This window comes from Lonchura striata, chromosome 28 (assembly GCF_050655825.1).
Source record: "Lonchura striata isolate lonStrDom1 chromosome 28, ASM5065582v1, whole genome shotgun sequence".
NCBI lineage: Eukaryota > Metazoa > Chordata > Aves > Passeriformes > Estrildidae > Lonchura > Lonchura striata.
Genome location: NC_140730.1, coordinates 4,964,865 through 4,979,329, shown reverse-complemented (window position 1 = coordinate 4,979,329; position 14,465 = coordinate 4,964,865). Strand labels below are relative to the sequence as shown.

Here is a 14,465-nt window from a genome sequence, read left to right as displayed (position 1 = left end):
CCGAGGGACCCCCGCACACGTGGGGACACCGAGGGACCCCCGCACACGCGGGGACAGCGGGGACACCGAGGGACCCCCGCACAGTGGGGACAGCGGGGACAGTGAGGGACCCCCGCACACGTGGGGACACCGAGGGACCCCCGCACACGCGGGGACACCGAGGGACCCCCGCACACGCGGGGACGGGTCACGGCCACGCTGCCGGCGGGCAGGGCGGGTGCAGCGCGCGGCGCATGCGCACCGCTGGCCCCGCCTCCCATTCACAAAGCGAGCCGGCCGCCCGCCGCGGCCGCTGATTGGCTGCGGGCGGGAGGGGCGGGGCCGGCGCCGGGCGGCCACGCGGCGGCGGCGGAGGGGCGGCGGCAGAGCCGGAGCGGAGCGGGACCGGGCGGGACCGGGCACCGAACCGGGAACGGAACCGGGCACGGAACCGGGTATGGGATAGCGGGGACCGGCTGCGGAACCGGCTACGGGATAGCAAGGATTGGGCGGGACCGGGTACGGGATAGTGGGGATCGGGCGGGAGCGGGTACAGAACCGGGTACGGGATAGCAGGGACCGGGCGGGACCGTGTACGGCACCGGGTGCAGAACCGGGTGCGGAACTGGATACGGGACCGGGTGCAGGATAGCGAGGACCGTGCGGGACCACGTGCGGGAGCAGGTGCGAGATAACGGGGACCGTGCGGAACCGGGTACGAGATAGGGGGGACCGTGCGGGACAACTGGACCAGGTGCGGAACCGCGGGGCCGGGTGCAGAATAACTGAGTCAGGCGGCGGGTGAGACCCTGAGCTGGGTGCGGGACCGCGGGGCGGGCTGGGCGCGGGCATCACCGGGAGCGCACATCGCCCCCTCCCCGGTGCTACGTGAGGCCCGGCGGAGCTGGGCACTGCACGGGTGTTTGTGCGGAGCTCCCGGTGCCCCGTTTCGCTCGGTGCCCCGCGGTGCGGTACCGGCCGGTACCGCGCTCCTCTCGGCGGCCGCCGTCCCGCCGCAGCCCCGGCCGTGCCGGGCCCGGCACCGCGCTGCCCGTGCTGACTCGCCGGTTTTGCCTCGCAGGGCAGCCTCAGCACTATGTCCGTCAGCAGCCACGAGAACCGGAAATCCCGCTCGAGCTCGGGCTCCATGAACATCCACCTCTTCCACAAACCGGGCCACGCCGACAGCCTCCTCACCCAACTGAACCTGCTCCGCCAGCAGAACCTCTTCACCGACGTGGTGCTGCGGGCAGGCAACCAGAGCTTCCCCTGCCACCGCGCCGTCCTGGCCGCCTGCAGCCGCTACTTCAACGCCATGTTCAGCGGGGGCCTGAAGGAGAGCAGAGATGCCGAGGTCAACTTCCACGACTCGCTGCACCCCGAGGTGCTGGAGCTGCTGCTGGACTACGCTTACTCAGCCCGGGTGCTGATCAACGAGGAGAACGCGGAGTCCCTGCTGGAGGCCGGGGACATGCTGCAGTTCCAGGATATCCGGGATGCTTCGGCTGACTTTCTGGAGAAGAATCTCTACCCTGGGAACTGCCTGAACATGCTCCTGCTGTCTGATGCCCACTGCTGCGAGCGGCTGCTGGAGCTGTCCTGGAGGATGGCCTTGGCCAACTTCACCTCTCTCTGCAAGACTGAAGATTTCCTCCGACTGCCCAAAGACAAGCTGCTGGAGCTGGTGGAGAGCGAGGAGCTGGAGGTGGAGGATGAGACGCTGGTCTATGAAGCCGTTATAGGCTGGATCCGCTACGATTTGCCCCGACGCCACGAAGTTCTGCCCGAGCTGCTGCGCTCCGTCCGCCTGGCCCTGCTGCCCGAGCCCTACCTGCGGAAGCAGGTGGCCTGTGAGAAGCTGGTGACCAGCCACAAGCTGGGGGAGGAGATCGTGGCCGACGCCGTGCGCTGCAAAATGAAGATCCTGCAGAACGACGGCCTGGTGACGGGGTGCTGCGCCCGGCCCCGCAAGGTCAGCCAGGCCCTGCTGCTGCTGGGGGGCCAGACCTTCATGTGCGACAAGATTTACATGCTGGACCATAAAACCAGCGAGATCATCCCTCGTGCCGACATCCCCAGCCCCCGCAAGGAGTGCAGCGCCTGCGCCATCGGCTGCAAGGTCTACATCACCGGCGGCAAGGGCTCCGAGAACGGCGCGTCCAGGGACGTCTGGGTGTACGACACCCTCCACGACGAGTGGGCCAAAGCTGCTCCCATGCTGGTGGCGCGGTTTGGCCACGGCTCCGCCGAGCTGGACCACTGCCTGTACGTGGTGGGGGGTCACACGGCCATGAACGGGGCCTTCCCGGCCTCTCCCTCCGTGTCCCTCAAGCAGGTGGAGCACTACGACCCTCAGCTGGACAAGTGGTCGCTGGTGGCTCCTCTCCGGGAAGGCGTGAGCAACGCCGCCGTGGTGGGGGCCAAGATGAAGCTGTTTGTGTTCGGGGGCACCAGCGCCAACCAGAACAAGCTGCCCAAGGTGCAGTGCTTTGACCCCTGCCAGAACCGCTGGACGGTGCCCGCCAGCTGCCCCCAGCCCTGGCGCTACACGGCCGCCGCCGTGGTGGGCAGCCACGTCATCGTCATCGGCGGGGACACGGAGTTCTCCGCCAGCTCCGCTTACCGCTTCCACAGCGACACCTTCCAGTGGTCCAAGTTTGGGGACGTCACGGCCAAGTGCATCAGCTGCCGTGCTGTCACCTCAGGGAACAGGCTCTACGTGGTGGGGGGCTACTGCGGGGCTCAGCGCTGCAAAACCCTGGACTGCTACGACCCCTCGTCCGACACCTGGAGCAGCGTCACCACGGTGCCCTACTCCCTCATCCCCACCGCCTTCGTCAGCACCTGGAAGTACCTGTCAGCCTGAGCGTGGCCAGGGACCTGGAAGGTAAATAAATACTCGTGGGTCAAGCAGAGCTCCTCTGTACCAGGTTAAAACTTGAGGGGCAGATGCACGTGGCTCTGGACTGGAGTTGTCCAAGAGAGCAGCCTTGTGTGAGTATCAGCTCCAAAACTTCCAGGCTGGTAGTGTGGGATCTAAAAACCCTGCAGGGGAGAGAAGGTCTCTCTAGGTGCTGAAACGCTGCAGGGAGATCAGTATAAATAACAAGATTCTTAACCTGGCATCTTGGCCCGTGCAAAGATTTTGGGGAATGCTGTGTGCAGGGATTGGGTGTCGTCCCTGGGTGGGGAGGCTGGAGGAGCCGATGTTTTTGCAGGCAGGCTGTCTGCAGGAGCTGGGACAGACCCCGTGGTGCCACCGGCTCCGGCTGCTGCTTTTAGCACAGCCTCCTCCTCCTGGTGCCACACTTAATCTGCCAGTGGCACCCAAATGTCTTGTGGGACGCCAGGGCTGTGAGCTGGTGCCAGAACAAGATTATAGCTGGGATTTAGTCCCAGAATGGTGGGTAATTGCATTTATAAGACAAGCCTTGTCTATGTATAAACACAGGGTTTCTCTGCTTCTAATTATTCCCTGGTGTCCCTTTCATGCCATTGCTTTTCTGCTACACAGAGATTGACTTTCAACATTTGCAACTGGAATTAAATCTTTCTAAAGGCTTTTGGCAGAAACTATGCCAGTGAATCACAGACCCTGCAGGGTTTTCCTTTTCTCCTTGCAAGAGCCGTACTGTCTAAATAAAATTATTTCCTGTAATAAAATATCCAGTGATACCTTTAGAAAAATTCCTGGCTGTAGAGGGGAATCAGCAGGCATTGCTGGGATTTCTCTGGGATTTGAGGCCTGAGGAATGGGGTTGGGGTTGCTGTGCCCTGGTCTCACAATACTCTGCTCTGCACCACAGGCTTCACACCTGATTTTGCCAAGTGCCTCCCTTGACTGAGGATCCAGATGGAACACACAGGCAGCAGGAGCACCTCCTCCCACCTGGCAACTCTGTGAGCTGGGTGCCATCAGCACCAGCAGGGCTCAAGGCAACTCGGTTTTGGCTTTGAATTGCTCCTGCAAATCATCCCCTTGGTCAGGCCAGGGAGGGGACAGGCACGGAGGGACCTCCTTGGGCTGGCAGCTTGTGCTGTCCCTTGAGACAGCAAAAGGTTTCCAAGTTTTCTCCTAACTCGTGTGATCTCAGAGCAGGAACCAGAGGGATTATTTTGGTTTCAGTGATACTAGAAAGAAGACAGGACACTCCTGACCAGCTGTAGGACTGCACTGCTGGGACTTGCAGCACCCAAGCAGTAGCCTGGAGTGTCAGAATATGTGGCAGTACTTTGCCCACGGGCTGGTTCTGCGCATTTATTTCTTTTTTATACAGCAGTTTTGTGTGTTTATTACTCAGCCTGGAGCTGTTTCAATAAATCTGAATAAAATCCACCATGTCCCTTGCCTGTTCTGTGTGCTTAAGGTGCAGGTTTTCCCAGCCCACACTTGAGACTGTATTTAGTAGAACAGTGAGGAGCAATCCCTGCTGCAGTCCAAATCAAGGGCTCAGATCTTCCTGTATCTTTGTAACTTGGGACTGAGGAAAGCTCAGATCTCACACTGCCTTCTAGCTTTGAAGGAGACACAAATCTCTTCCAAATTTCAAAGATTAAGGTATTCTCTGCCCTCTCCTGGTCACTCTCCACAGAGTGGGGTTTCCTCACTATCCAAAAGAATGGGAGAAGGTGCTGCCTTCTGTCCCAAAGGGCTGTGTGCTCCATGCCCTGCTCCAGGTGAGGGGAGGCAGTGCCTGGGAAAGAAAAGTTCTGTTAAGGGGAGGAGGTGAGACAGGAATCAGCATGGTCAGAGGAAACAGGCACCAAAGGTACAACCAACTGTCTCACCACAGAAGCATGGTTTGGGTGTGATCCATTATTTCAGAATTAAATAAATCAATGTCACAGCTCTTCCGAGCTGCTTGCACAGGCAAGAGCTGGCAGGAAGGGAAGGAAGGGAGCTGCCCTGCTGCTGGGGGCTGGAGCAGATGCATCGGCTTCATTTCCACCCCTTTTCTGATGCTTTTGCCATTTTCAGCCCCGAGGCTGGACCTTTTTTCATGCACTCTTGTTGTGCTTCCTCTCCATTGCTGGCTGAGCCCAACGGGAGCTCATCAGGCTGCAGGGAGAGGAGCCCACAGCCCACCTGGAGCACACAGGCAGCAGCAGGGAGACAGACTCATTTTGACCAGAAAAGGCTGTTGAGATCATGGGATCCAACCATCCAGCAGCTCCCAGCCTGGCAAGAGGGGAAAGTCACAGCACAGGACTCTGCTGGGACCAGCAGCTGGGGGAAGTGTCTCCAACCCTGTTACCCAGCCAGGAGCTGCCTCACCTTTGTTACATCTCCAGCTACTCGTGAGGGCTGGACAGAGTCCGACTGTGCTCAGCGAGCCGGAGGAGTGGAGGTTTCATTCATGGCCATTTGAGCAGCAGCAGCTGTTTTGTTTATGCTGCCAAGCAATAAACGCTGGCTCCCCGCCACATCCGCCTCCCGCTCCAGGGATGGAGCAGCTTCCAGCAGCACGGATCCGTCTGCTGGGCGTTATCTGAGCCAGGCTCGGGTGCTCTCAGCTGGGGGAGTGAGCCCCAGCTCTGCTGCTGCTGTTCTCTCCTTCCTAGCAAACCCCTCCCAGGGAAAACCGGCGTTCCAAGCACACCTGGGCTGGGCTGCTCCGCGGTGCCTCCCTGCTGCGGGCGACAAAGCCAGCAACAAAGCCAGCCCGGGCTGCATTGCTTCTGTTCATCCTCCTTCACCTGGCAGAGAGCCCCGGCCTGTCCCTCCAGCTCCACCTCCTCCTGGCAGGAACCAGCTCCCAGCTCCCCGAGTACCCTGGGGAAAACGAAGGAGCTTCACTGGTGCGTGCCTGAGTCGTCCCAGCAGACCTGTTTTCCCAGTTTGACATTTCCATGCCTGGATCCACTCGCTGCTTCAGTGCCAGAAGGTTCAGGCCAGCTGAGCTGTAGGTGAATTTGGTTTAGAGGTGAATTTGGTTGCTGGGTAGAAATCCTCATGAATTAATAGAATTCATTTAAAATCTCAGCATCCCTTGAACCTAGACCTCTCCTAGCCCACATCCCCATTATGTGTCTGTGCCTCCAGCTGCAGGAGTTAAACCCCAGCCCAAAGTCACACCTGGAAGAGGCAACTCACATGGGCATTACTAGGCTCAAAGGCAAAGCAATCCAAGTGGGACAGCACTGTTCCATGGGATGGTCCTCTTCTCACACAAAGCTTAGAAGCCACCACAGCCAGAGAAGTTGGGGGTCAGGCTGATCCCACCTCCCTCTTGGCCACCAGACAGACAGGGTTGATTTTAAGGGAGTTGGGCTTGGGTTTGTAGGTGCCTCCTGCTCAGCAGCTCCTGCTGCCAGAGCACCAAGCCAGCATTGTGGCCTTTCTCCCTTCCAAGCACAGCAGTAGCTGAGAAATTCCCCTTCCTGATTAAGATGGGATATGGATGATGAAAATGTTCTCCAGCACACCCATTTCACATCTAGAAAGGAAATGTTACAATGGTAATTCATAGCAGCCCAGGAAAAAGAAAGTTTTAATTACACACAGTGTCATTTAGTTAATGATTTCCAATGTTCCAGAAGGGAAAAGGGACATTGCACACCTGAAATTCCCTGGCAGATCTGCATTTCACATGTCGTCATCTGGGATGGCTTCAGGTCTAGCAAGACACTGTGCTCCACACAGAGAAATGACATCAGCTGCTGCTCTGACACAGGAGAGGCAAATCCACACTGTGCTATCAGCAAGGAGTTTTCATGGTCCTATGCACAGGGAATCATGGAATGGTTTGGGTTGGAAGGGACCTCAAAGCCCATCCAGTGCCACCCCTGCCATGGCAGGGACACCTCCCACTGTCCCAGGCTGCTCCCAGCCCTGTCCAGCCTGGCCTTGGGCACTGCCAGGGATCCAGGGGCAGCCACAGCTGCTCTGGGCACCCTGTGCCAGGGCCTGCCCTCCCAGGGAACAATTCCTTCCCAACATCCCATCTAACCCTGCCCTTCTTCAGCTTAAAGCCATTCCCCCTTTTCCTGTCACTCCAGGCCCTTGTGCAAAGTCAAGGAGCCCCAAAACAAGGCGATACTGCCCTGTCTGAGCCTCCAGTGCCTGTGACAGTCCCAGAGCTGGGCACCCTGTGACCCTGACCTCCAGCACCGCCAGCTCCAGGAGGGTTTGGCTTTTATCCTCTGCCAGATCCCACGGGCACAGCAGCAGCAAACATCCCTCATCTGCTGAGCCTTGGGCTGGCCCCATCGCTGGGATGAGAAATGAAACCGGATTTGAGTCACAGGGCTGAGGAAAGGGAAAGGCAGCAAGCAGCACATTCCCACTGCTGGAGCACACTGTGGAGCCAATATCCTCTGTGCATGTTTGTCCTCGAGCATCTGGCTCACAGACGAATCTCAGATGCACGTATGGGAACCATCAGCCTTGTCTCACCCACATGAAAGAGGGAGGTTTAGCATAAAGCTGGTCATTGCCGATGGCCTCGGCGTGATTCATCCACAGAAAGAATGTGGTTTGGGTTTCAGGTTAATTAGCTACAGATTGGAGAGGGAGACAAGGCAGGGCGGAGCTGCTGGAATATCGGTGTGAGCAAGGTAGCAGCTCTGAAGACACCGCCAGCCTGTCCTGAAGTCACACCCTGCCCGAAGTCACACCCTCCGTGTCCCGGCCGGGAGTGACAGCGTTATCAGTGCCACTGCCAGGCAAGGTGTTCGCAATCCCCAAGGAATGTCTGCCCTGCTGCTGTGGCACAAACTGAGCACAGCAACACCTACACACCTTTGAACACGGATGGCTGCAGCACCACCAAACTTCTAACACATGCAAATTCTGCCCAGGATTTAAACTTGCCTCTGCTGAACCCTGGGCTGCTGCAGCTGGGCAGTTCCCAGAGGGAATCTGTGCTGCAGGGATTCCTCCTGGCCGTGTTAACCCTGGATCTCCCTGATCCAGGCTCTTCTTGTCTTCTGGAACCAATTCCTACAGGTCTGACATGAAAACAGCTGCACAAGAGCACAGTGCAGCTCCTCTTAGCTTCTCTCCTAGACTCTCCCTCCCTGCTGTCCCCCACAAAACCACTCTGATTTCACTTCTTGCTGCCAAAAAATATTTAGAAATGGACATGGAGTGGCTGGCCTTGCTGTGGTGACACAGACACAAGGTCTGGAAGCACAGAGGCAGTGACTGATCTCCAGCAGACACTGTGGCTCAGCTCCCAGGGGCTCCACAGATGGAGGAAATATTTTCCTAAAATGAGCACAAGCAAAACTTCTATACATGCTCACTTTGAGACATCATTCTCTCACATGACAGCCTGTTAGCTCCCATAAGGACCAAATTTTAAACACTGGTCTGCCTAGATGTCTTTGATTATTTATGTATGTGGAAAAGTAGAAAAAAAATTTGTTTTTCCAGTGGAGTTCCAGTTTGCGTCACAACCCAGATGTCACATGCACTTCAGAGGCTGACAAATGCTGGCTTGTTTCACTGACTCCTGCACACAAAGGCCCAGAGTCCCCTCAAAGCTGCTTTGATAAGCCCCAAAGGCAGTGGCAGGCAGACCACAACGCTGGCACTGCCACCAGCCCTGGCTGCAGCACAGGATTCCGATGGTACAACCCTCCCCTCTTCCTTGAGAGACCAATCCAAGGCCCAGCTCTCCCACTGTCTCCCTGGTTTTGCATCTGTTCTCCTCTCTAGAAACGATTGGAGCTTTCAGCTCTTGGATTCGCTTGCCAGCTCTGGGGATTTCACCAGGAAACTCAGCCTGCTGCAGCACTGGGAAGAGCAGCCCCAGCCAGAGGCCATGGGATGGTGCTGGCAGCAAGGGCTGCCAAACTGGCACGAGCACTAGGGAGAAGGTTTCTATTTTTGTTATCCTTGTTCCAAGTGGGAACCGATACTGCCTGGGACAGAGCCAGGCATGTCTCAGGCTGGCACCATGCAAAGCACCTCCACGTTAATGTAAGCAACTTAACCAGGTTCTCTCTCTCTCACCAGCAGAGTTCAGACGTTTGGGAACAGCTGATCTTTCCCTCAGGTGTTCACCTCACTGCCAAGGGCTGCAGCTATTTATATTCTGCACTGAACACCTCTCGTGCTCCGTCCTCTCCTTTGGAAAAACATCAGTTTTGTTCCTGTGGCACAGTATTTCTGTCCAGGGTAGAAAATGAGAAGCACGTGAGAATTGGCAGCTGCTTTGATCTTCACTCAAATAGAAAACAATACATAATTATATATAAAGATATAAAGGCAGACAGTTTTTAAATGTTCTTTTTTTTATTGCTAGAAGTTGGTTTCAGTCCTATTGCAGCTCTGAAATCCTTCAGTGGAGAAACATTGCAATCATTGTAAAAATCATCATTTGGTGTGCTAAGATCATGTTTACAATTAATCAAGAGTGCACAATTCAACAGAATATTAACATTTAACCATCAACTTTACAAATAAAATAAAGACTACAAAGATGTTGCTACTGCAGTATCAACAGTAAAGGAAATATTTACAATGTTTACACCCTAACGAAAAAACAAAACCAAACTCTTCCCCAACAAAATGGTCAATTTAACCATGGACCATGATTATTTATTAAATCTTTACAGTGCAAGGTGGGCCTAGAAACCAGACCTAAGACTAAAGAGTGTCAAGAGAGTTCACAGCTCTGAGTGAGATGCACGCAGTTACGCCAACAGGATCTACACCCATGAGAGATCTCCTTCTGGCTACAGACAGAAATGGAATTTGAAATCAACTTTTCTAAAGTGCTCCAATTTCTTTCAGTACAAAAATATAAAAAACTGATTTATAAACATGGCACAAATGTTATGAACCAGAGCTCACATATGCTGTTTGAAGAGGAACTGCTGATGGAGGATGATGAAGTCGCCAGTGGTTAGGAAGATGTTGGGTCTGGTCTCAAAGAGAGAGCAGGGGAAAGGCTTTGCTTTGCCTACAGCACTTGTGTAACCTGGCATGCAGATCTGTTTCCTGGTAAATGTGAGAACTGCTGGGGAAGACAACAAAATCTCCAAACTCCCTTGCATGGGGGGCACAAACACAGGGACTCCACTGAGCAGCACCGGGGAGCCTCAGCTCCCATTCCGCAGAGTTAGAAGTAAAATGAAATAAGTATTTTTAACCCTTTCCTAGTTTAAGTTTCGACTCTCATTGTAAATGCAAATGACAAACACCAAGCTCCATGTATGCAGAATCATCTGACCACTACTCAGAAAGACAAAACTGCCTGCAAATGATTTAGAATGACTCCTAGCTGTGCAGGAAGGCGAGTACCTGGATGAGCAAGCGTCTCTAGGAACACCAATTCTTCTGCCTCACGCTGGGGGATGATCAGCGATCTCAATTTGTGGGACATGCCACAGCTACAATCCACAGACAGCACAGTTAAAAACGAGGGAAGCATCCACAACACACACAGGGCAGCTGTGCTCAGCACTAGTGGCCATGGAGGCATCCTCAGCCTGGAACACGGAACCTCCACGTTCCAGATGGGAAGAGGAAGAGGAAGCCTCCTTAACACCAGAGTTCAAATTGAAATCAGAACCATAGAAACAGCCTCTACATTGCAACATCACAATATTAAAGGACAAACATGCTGATAATTTTAAGGCTGTGACACCAAGCAAACATGGTGGCAGTTCAAAGCTCGTGCTGGCATTTCCTCCACACCCCAGCTCAGAAAGAAGCCAAAAGGCACCTGGGAGGCACAGGGTTTTGAACTGTCTAATCCTCAGAAATCACTTAAAAGGAAAGTTTTAGCTGAAGTGATCAAAAAGTCCAATAGGAAGGATGAGACTCAGAATCAATAGCAGGTTGCTTAGCCCAGGACACAGCAGTACTTTGCAAACTAATTCACCTAGAAGAGTTATTTTTCTAGGAAGATTTGAGTGAAGAGTCCAAAATAAAATCAGTTCACTCAACTGGAGCAATCTGTTAACAATTTCACAGATTCAGTTTTGCACAAGTGAAGAGACCCATGATTCATTTAAAGAAAATAATTCACTTGCTTCCCTCAGCCTTCCATGGATCCCCTGCCCACACTGTGGTAGCAATGAGGTATCACAGCACCTGCTAATTCCAAAACCCTCTCCAGGCTGACCCAAGTGACAGAAGACACCATCTCTGCTCAGGGTGCAGACAGGTTTCAGAAAGGCAGCTGCAGCCAGACACGTGCACCGAGGACAGAAAATTACTTCTAAGGTCATTTCTGAGCTACAGATTGAAGACCCATATTCCAAGGAACTTTTGGAGTTTGAGCCAACAGCCTGGCCTGTCACAGGCCTGGATCCATTTGCTAACAGACAAAACTTATTTCAAGCACTGCTGACAAGAAGTATTCAAAAAGTTATTAAGTTAAAACATTAAAATAAATGGGACCTCACTGCAGACTTTATTTTCCATGTTACTGATCTATGTTCAAATTTGTCCACTGCACAGAAGAAAGCAGCCAATGAGCTGCTCCAGTCCTTCCAACACTCCCTTCCATACTTTTGGACAGGCACAAAATAAACCTAAATAAATGTTTCCAAAAATTGCCTCCAAGCACCCAAACTGACATCCCTTTTTGGCTGAGGTGATGTACTCCACTGATGCAACTTAGCTTTGGGCTAAAACTCCTGAAAACCTGGTAATTTAAGGCAGTGGGGGCATGGAGTTTTCACCAGGAGTAGCCCAAACCACAGCACGAAGGAGAGAATATCCTGTGCATTCCTGCTCCTTCCCTATGTGCTTCCAGAGGAAATTACAGGGGGCCAGAGTCTGCACATCACCCAGTGGAAAAATCAGTGCCAGTCCTACAGAGCTGCTGGATCCCACACTGCTGCATGGATCAGGAGTTACACTGATCTTAAGAATTCCCCTCCATTCCAAACTAACTTTTTAGAATGCAAAAACTGAATATGGAGTGGAACTCTGTTCTAATCACCAAAGATAACAATACCAAATCATCAGTGGAGCAGTCCCACTCTGTTTCCTGCTGACAATCACTCCAGGTTCTGCAATGCTGCTGATTTACCAAGCAGTCCTTTGGTATTAAAGCCAAATGTGGCCAATTTTGATGGGGGCTGGGGGAGCATCCCCAGTCTGGTAAGGAGCCATCCAGTTTGGAGTTTCCTCTCACTGAACTCAGTGCCACTGCCTCAGGTTTCTAGCAGCACCACTCAGCTAAGAAAAAGACCCTTAAATCCAAGAACTGTTCCAGCAGGAGTGCTTGTCACTAAGGCCTATTTAGTATTTTGTAGCTTATCTTTCCCCTGACCAGTAAATTTGGGTTTTTCAACTTCTCATCTGAAGGCAATAACCCGAATTATCACCACTTGAAAATATAAACTGCTGTTGTTTTCTGCTGAAAATTGATAAAAGTTTCTTGCACTGTAACTACTGAAATAACTTTAAAACTCCCAAGCCGAGAGAAGTTATGGCCTTAAAGACATCACTAACGTCACACAGGGCCTAATCACAGGGACAGCTCAGTGATTTCAGGAGACTAGCAAAGACTGGATGGAGAACTGACCAGGCTTCTCACCCACTGCTGCTAAAATCACTTTAAATCAGTTAAAGGTATTTAAAAAAGCTATTATCAATCATGTCCTGAAAGGTATTGATCCAAGATTTTAAATGTTGAGATCCTGATTCTTTTAATTCTGTAACAACACCCCTAAACAATCTCTCCTGTGCATCATTATCTGACCAGTCACATTCAACACACACCAGAACACACATCCTTGGGTGAGGGTGGGAAAAGAATCTGGGACACAGAGTGAAAAACACAACACAAAATGACTGTGCAAATTACTACAAAGGGAAATAATGCCTTTTTGAGCAGAACACTTAATGTCAACACTACTCCATGATCAAGAACTGACCCATTTCACAAGAGGTATCAAAGCTGGTTTAGCTGAAAGCAGCTAAACACAGGTTTAGCTAAGAGTATTTTTTTATTATAATTAGTTTTAATTCTAAAACCAAACAGTTCTTATTCCCTTCATTCCTAACACGATGCTGCAGAGAAGTCTCTGCAGTAACAGCAGCTTTGATATCTTCTGGTACTGGGAGTAAAGTCCCAACAAATTGACAGACAAACAAAGGATGCAGAAAACAGGATTAAACAAGACAATAAATTACTCAATTCCAACGCTTCTTAGACATGTCTTCAGCAAAGAACAAAATCCAAGTCTCTAAGTTCATTCTGAACCAACTCAGGAGTTTGCCTGGGAACCTGTACTGCTGTCCCCAAGAGGGAGACAGGATCCCAGTGATGCTGGTGGCCAATGAAATGTGTATTCAGTCCAACTCTTCATCATCACTGTGAATTCTCACACGTCCAACCCTTTTCCTCCACAAACAGGTGGAGCTCCTGCCCCTTGAAGATGCTGTCAGAAGCTCACCTTACCTTCTCTTCCACTGTACCTGGCCACAGGGCTTGCACCACTGGGTTCACAGTGCCTGGCACACCTGGCTGGGAGAGGACTGGTTTGCTGTCACCTGGTTACCAACACACAACCCATTACTGACCTGGACCTGGGAAAACAGATTTAAAAATTTGCAGCCATTTTGGGGCCTACTACTAAAACTTTTTACATAAAAATCTGGGTGGTTCAACATCACCGATAACAATTTACAAGATGGTGCCCATGAACAGCTACATTCTCCAAAAAGAGCACATTACAATAAATGTCAGAATTTTAACATGCTCTGAATTGCTATAGCCATGCCATGTGTCAACACACTGGAGAATTTAAAAGCAAATTGTTACTACTGTGCCCTCATTCTGAGCTGCTGGCAGAGAAGCCAACAAAGCAGGACAGTAATCCTGGTCTGGTCCTTGTTTGTAGTAACTGGGCAGGGATCAGAAGACATCCATGTCGGGTCTCCATCACGGTGCACACTGGGGCCTGAGTTCTTGAAACAGTGTGTCAGGTGATTCATCTCCAAATGCAAACAATTAGAAGAAAATGACATCTTCTTTGCTGGTATCATCTTGCACATTCAACAGATTGGGCTGAGAGGGCACCAGGGGCTGAACCTGAATGTTATTGGGCTTGAAGAGGGTCGCTGAGGCAGATGAAAGTGCTTCTGGCTGAGCATCTGTAGGGCCATACAGTTCTAGAAGGAAAAAAATGGAAGAAGCCATATTCATGACACTGCAGAGAGAGCCTGAGGAACCTCCATAGATAGGCAAGTTGGCCAAGGCATACCTGGCTGGAATGCAGTGGTCTGGCTGCTTGGGAGGGATGGGCTCGCTGACCGCCTGCCTCTCAGGACAGCCTCCTCTCGTCCAGCAAGCCTGGGGGGAAGCAGCTGCTTCTGATCAACAGAGGCTGAACAAAACATTTCACAAATTAGTACTTGAGGCGAGCAGCACTTCACAAATGTCACTGCTTCATGCTGGGGCCACTGTACCGACACCTTTACACACCCAAGAAAGCTGCAAAACCACAAAGAGCTGATCCTACTTAAATTTTCTCTTCAGCAGCTTAAGCTATGAATACTTTTCGTTAAGACTTCT

The 14,465-nt window shown here is 52.2% G+C and overlaps 2 protein-coding genes across 5 annotated transcripts in view; one reads left to right on the top strand and one right to left on the bottom strand.

Moving 5' to 3' along the window:
* The first annotated feature begins 364 nt into the window (after positions 1-364).
* Positions 365-4,315, top strand: LOC110479627 (ectoderm-neural cortex protein 1). Of its 2 annotated transcripts, none has more exons than XM_021547018.3 (3): positions 365-422; positions 1,061-2,866; positions 3,786-4,315. In XM_021547018.3, exon 2 carries the CDS (start codon positions 1,076-1,078, stop codon positions 2,843-2,845), a length of 1,770 nt encoding a protein of 589 aa, XP_021402693.1. In that variant the 5' UTR covers positions 365-422; positions 1,061-1,075; the 3' UTR covers positions 2,846-2,866; positions 3,786-4,315. The 2 variants fall into 2 exon arrangements, with proteins under 2 accessions (XP_021402693.1, XP_085418634.1); XM_085562508.1 differs by having other exon boundaries at positions 365-434.
* A 4,883-nt stretch (positions 4,316-9,198) lies between these two features.
* ARHGEF18 (Rho/Rac guanine nucleotide exchange factor 18) overlaps positions 9,199-14,465 on the bottom strand; it is a 50,984-nt gene continuing 45,717 nt past the window's right edge. For all 3 annotated transcript variants that reach the window (XM_085562505.1, XM_085562504.1, XM_077788791.2), the window contains exons 30-31: positions 14,155-14,277; positions 9,199-14,062 (exon numbers count right to left, since the gene is read on the bottom strand). In XM_085562505.1, the coding sequence (XP_085418631.1) occupies positions 13,902-14,062; positions 14,155-14,277 (284 nt within the window). In that variant the 3' untranslated portion in view covers positions 9,199-13,901. The remainder of the gene's footprint in view (positions 14,063-14,154; positions 14,278-14,465) is intronic.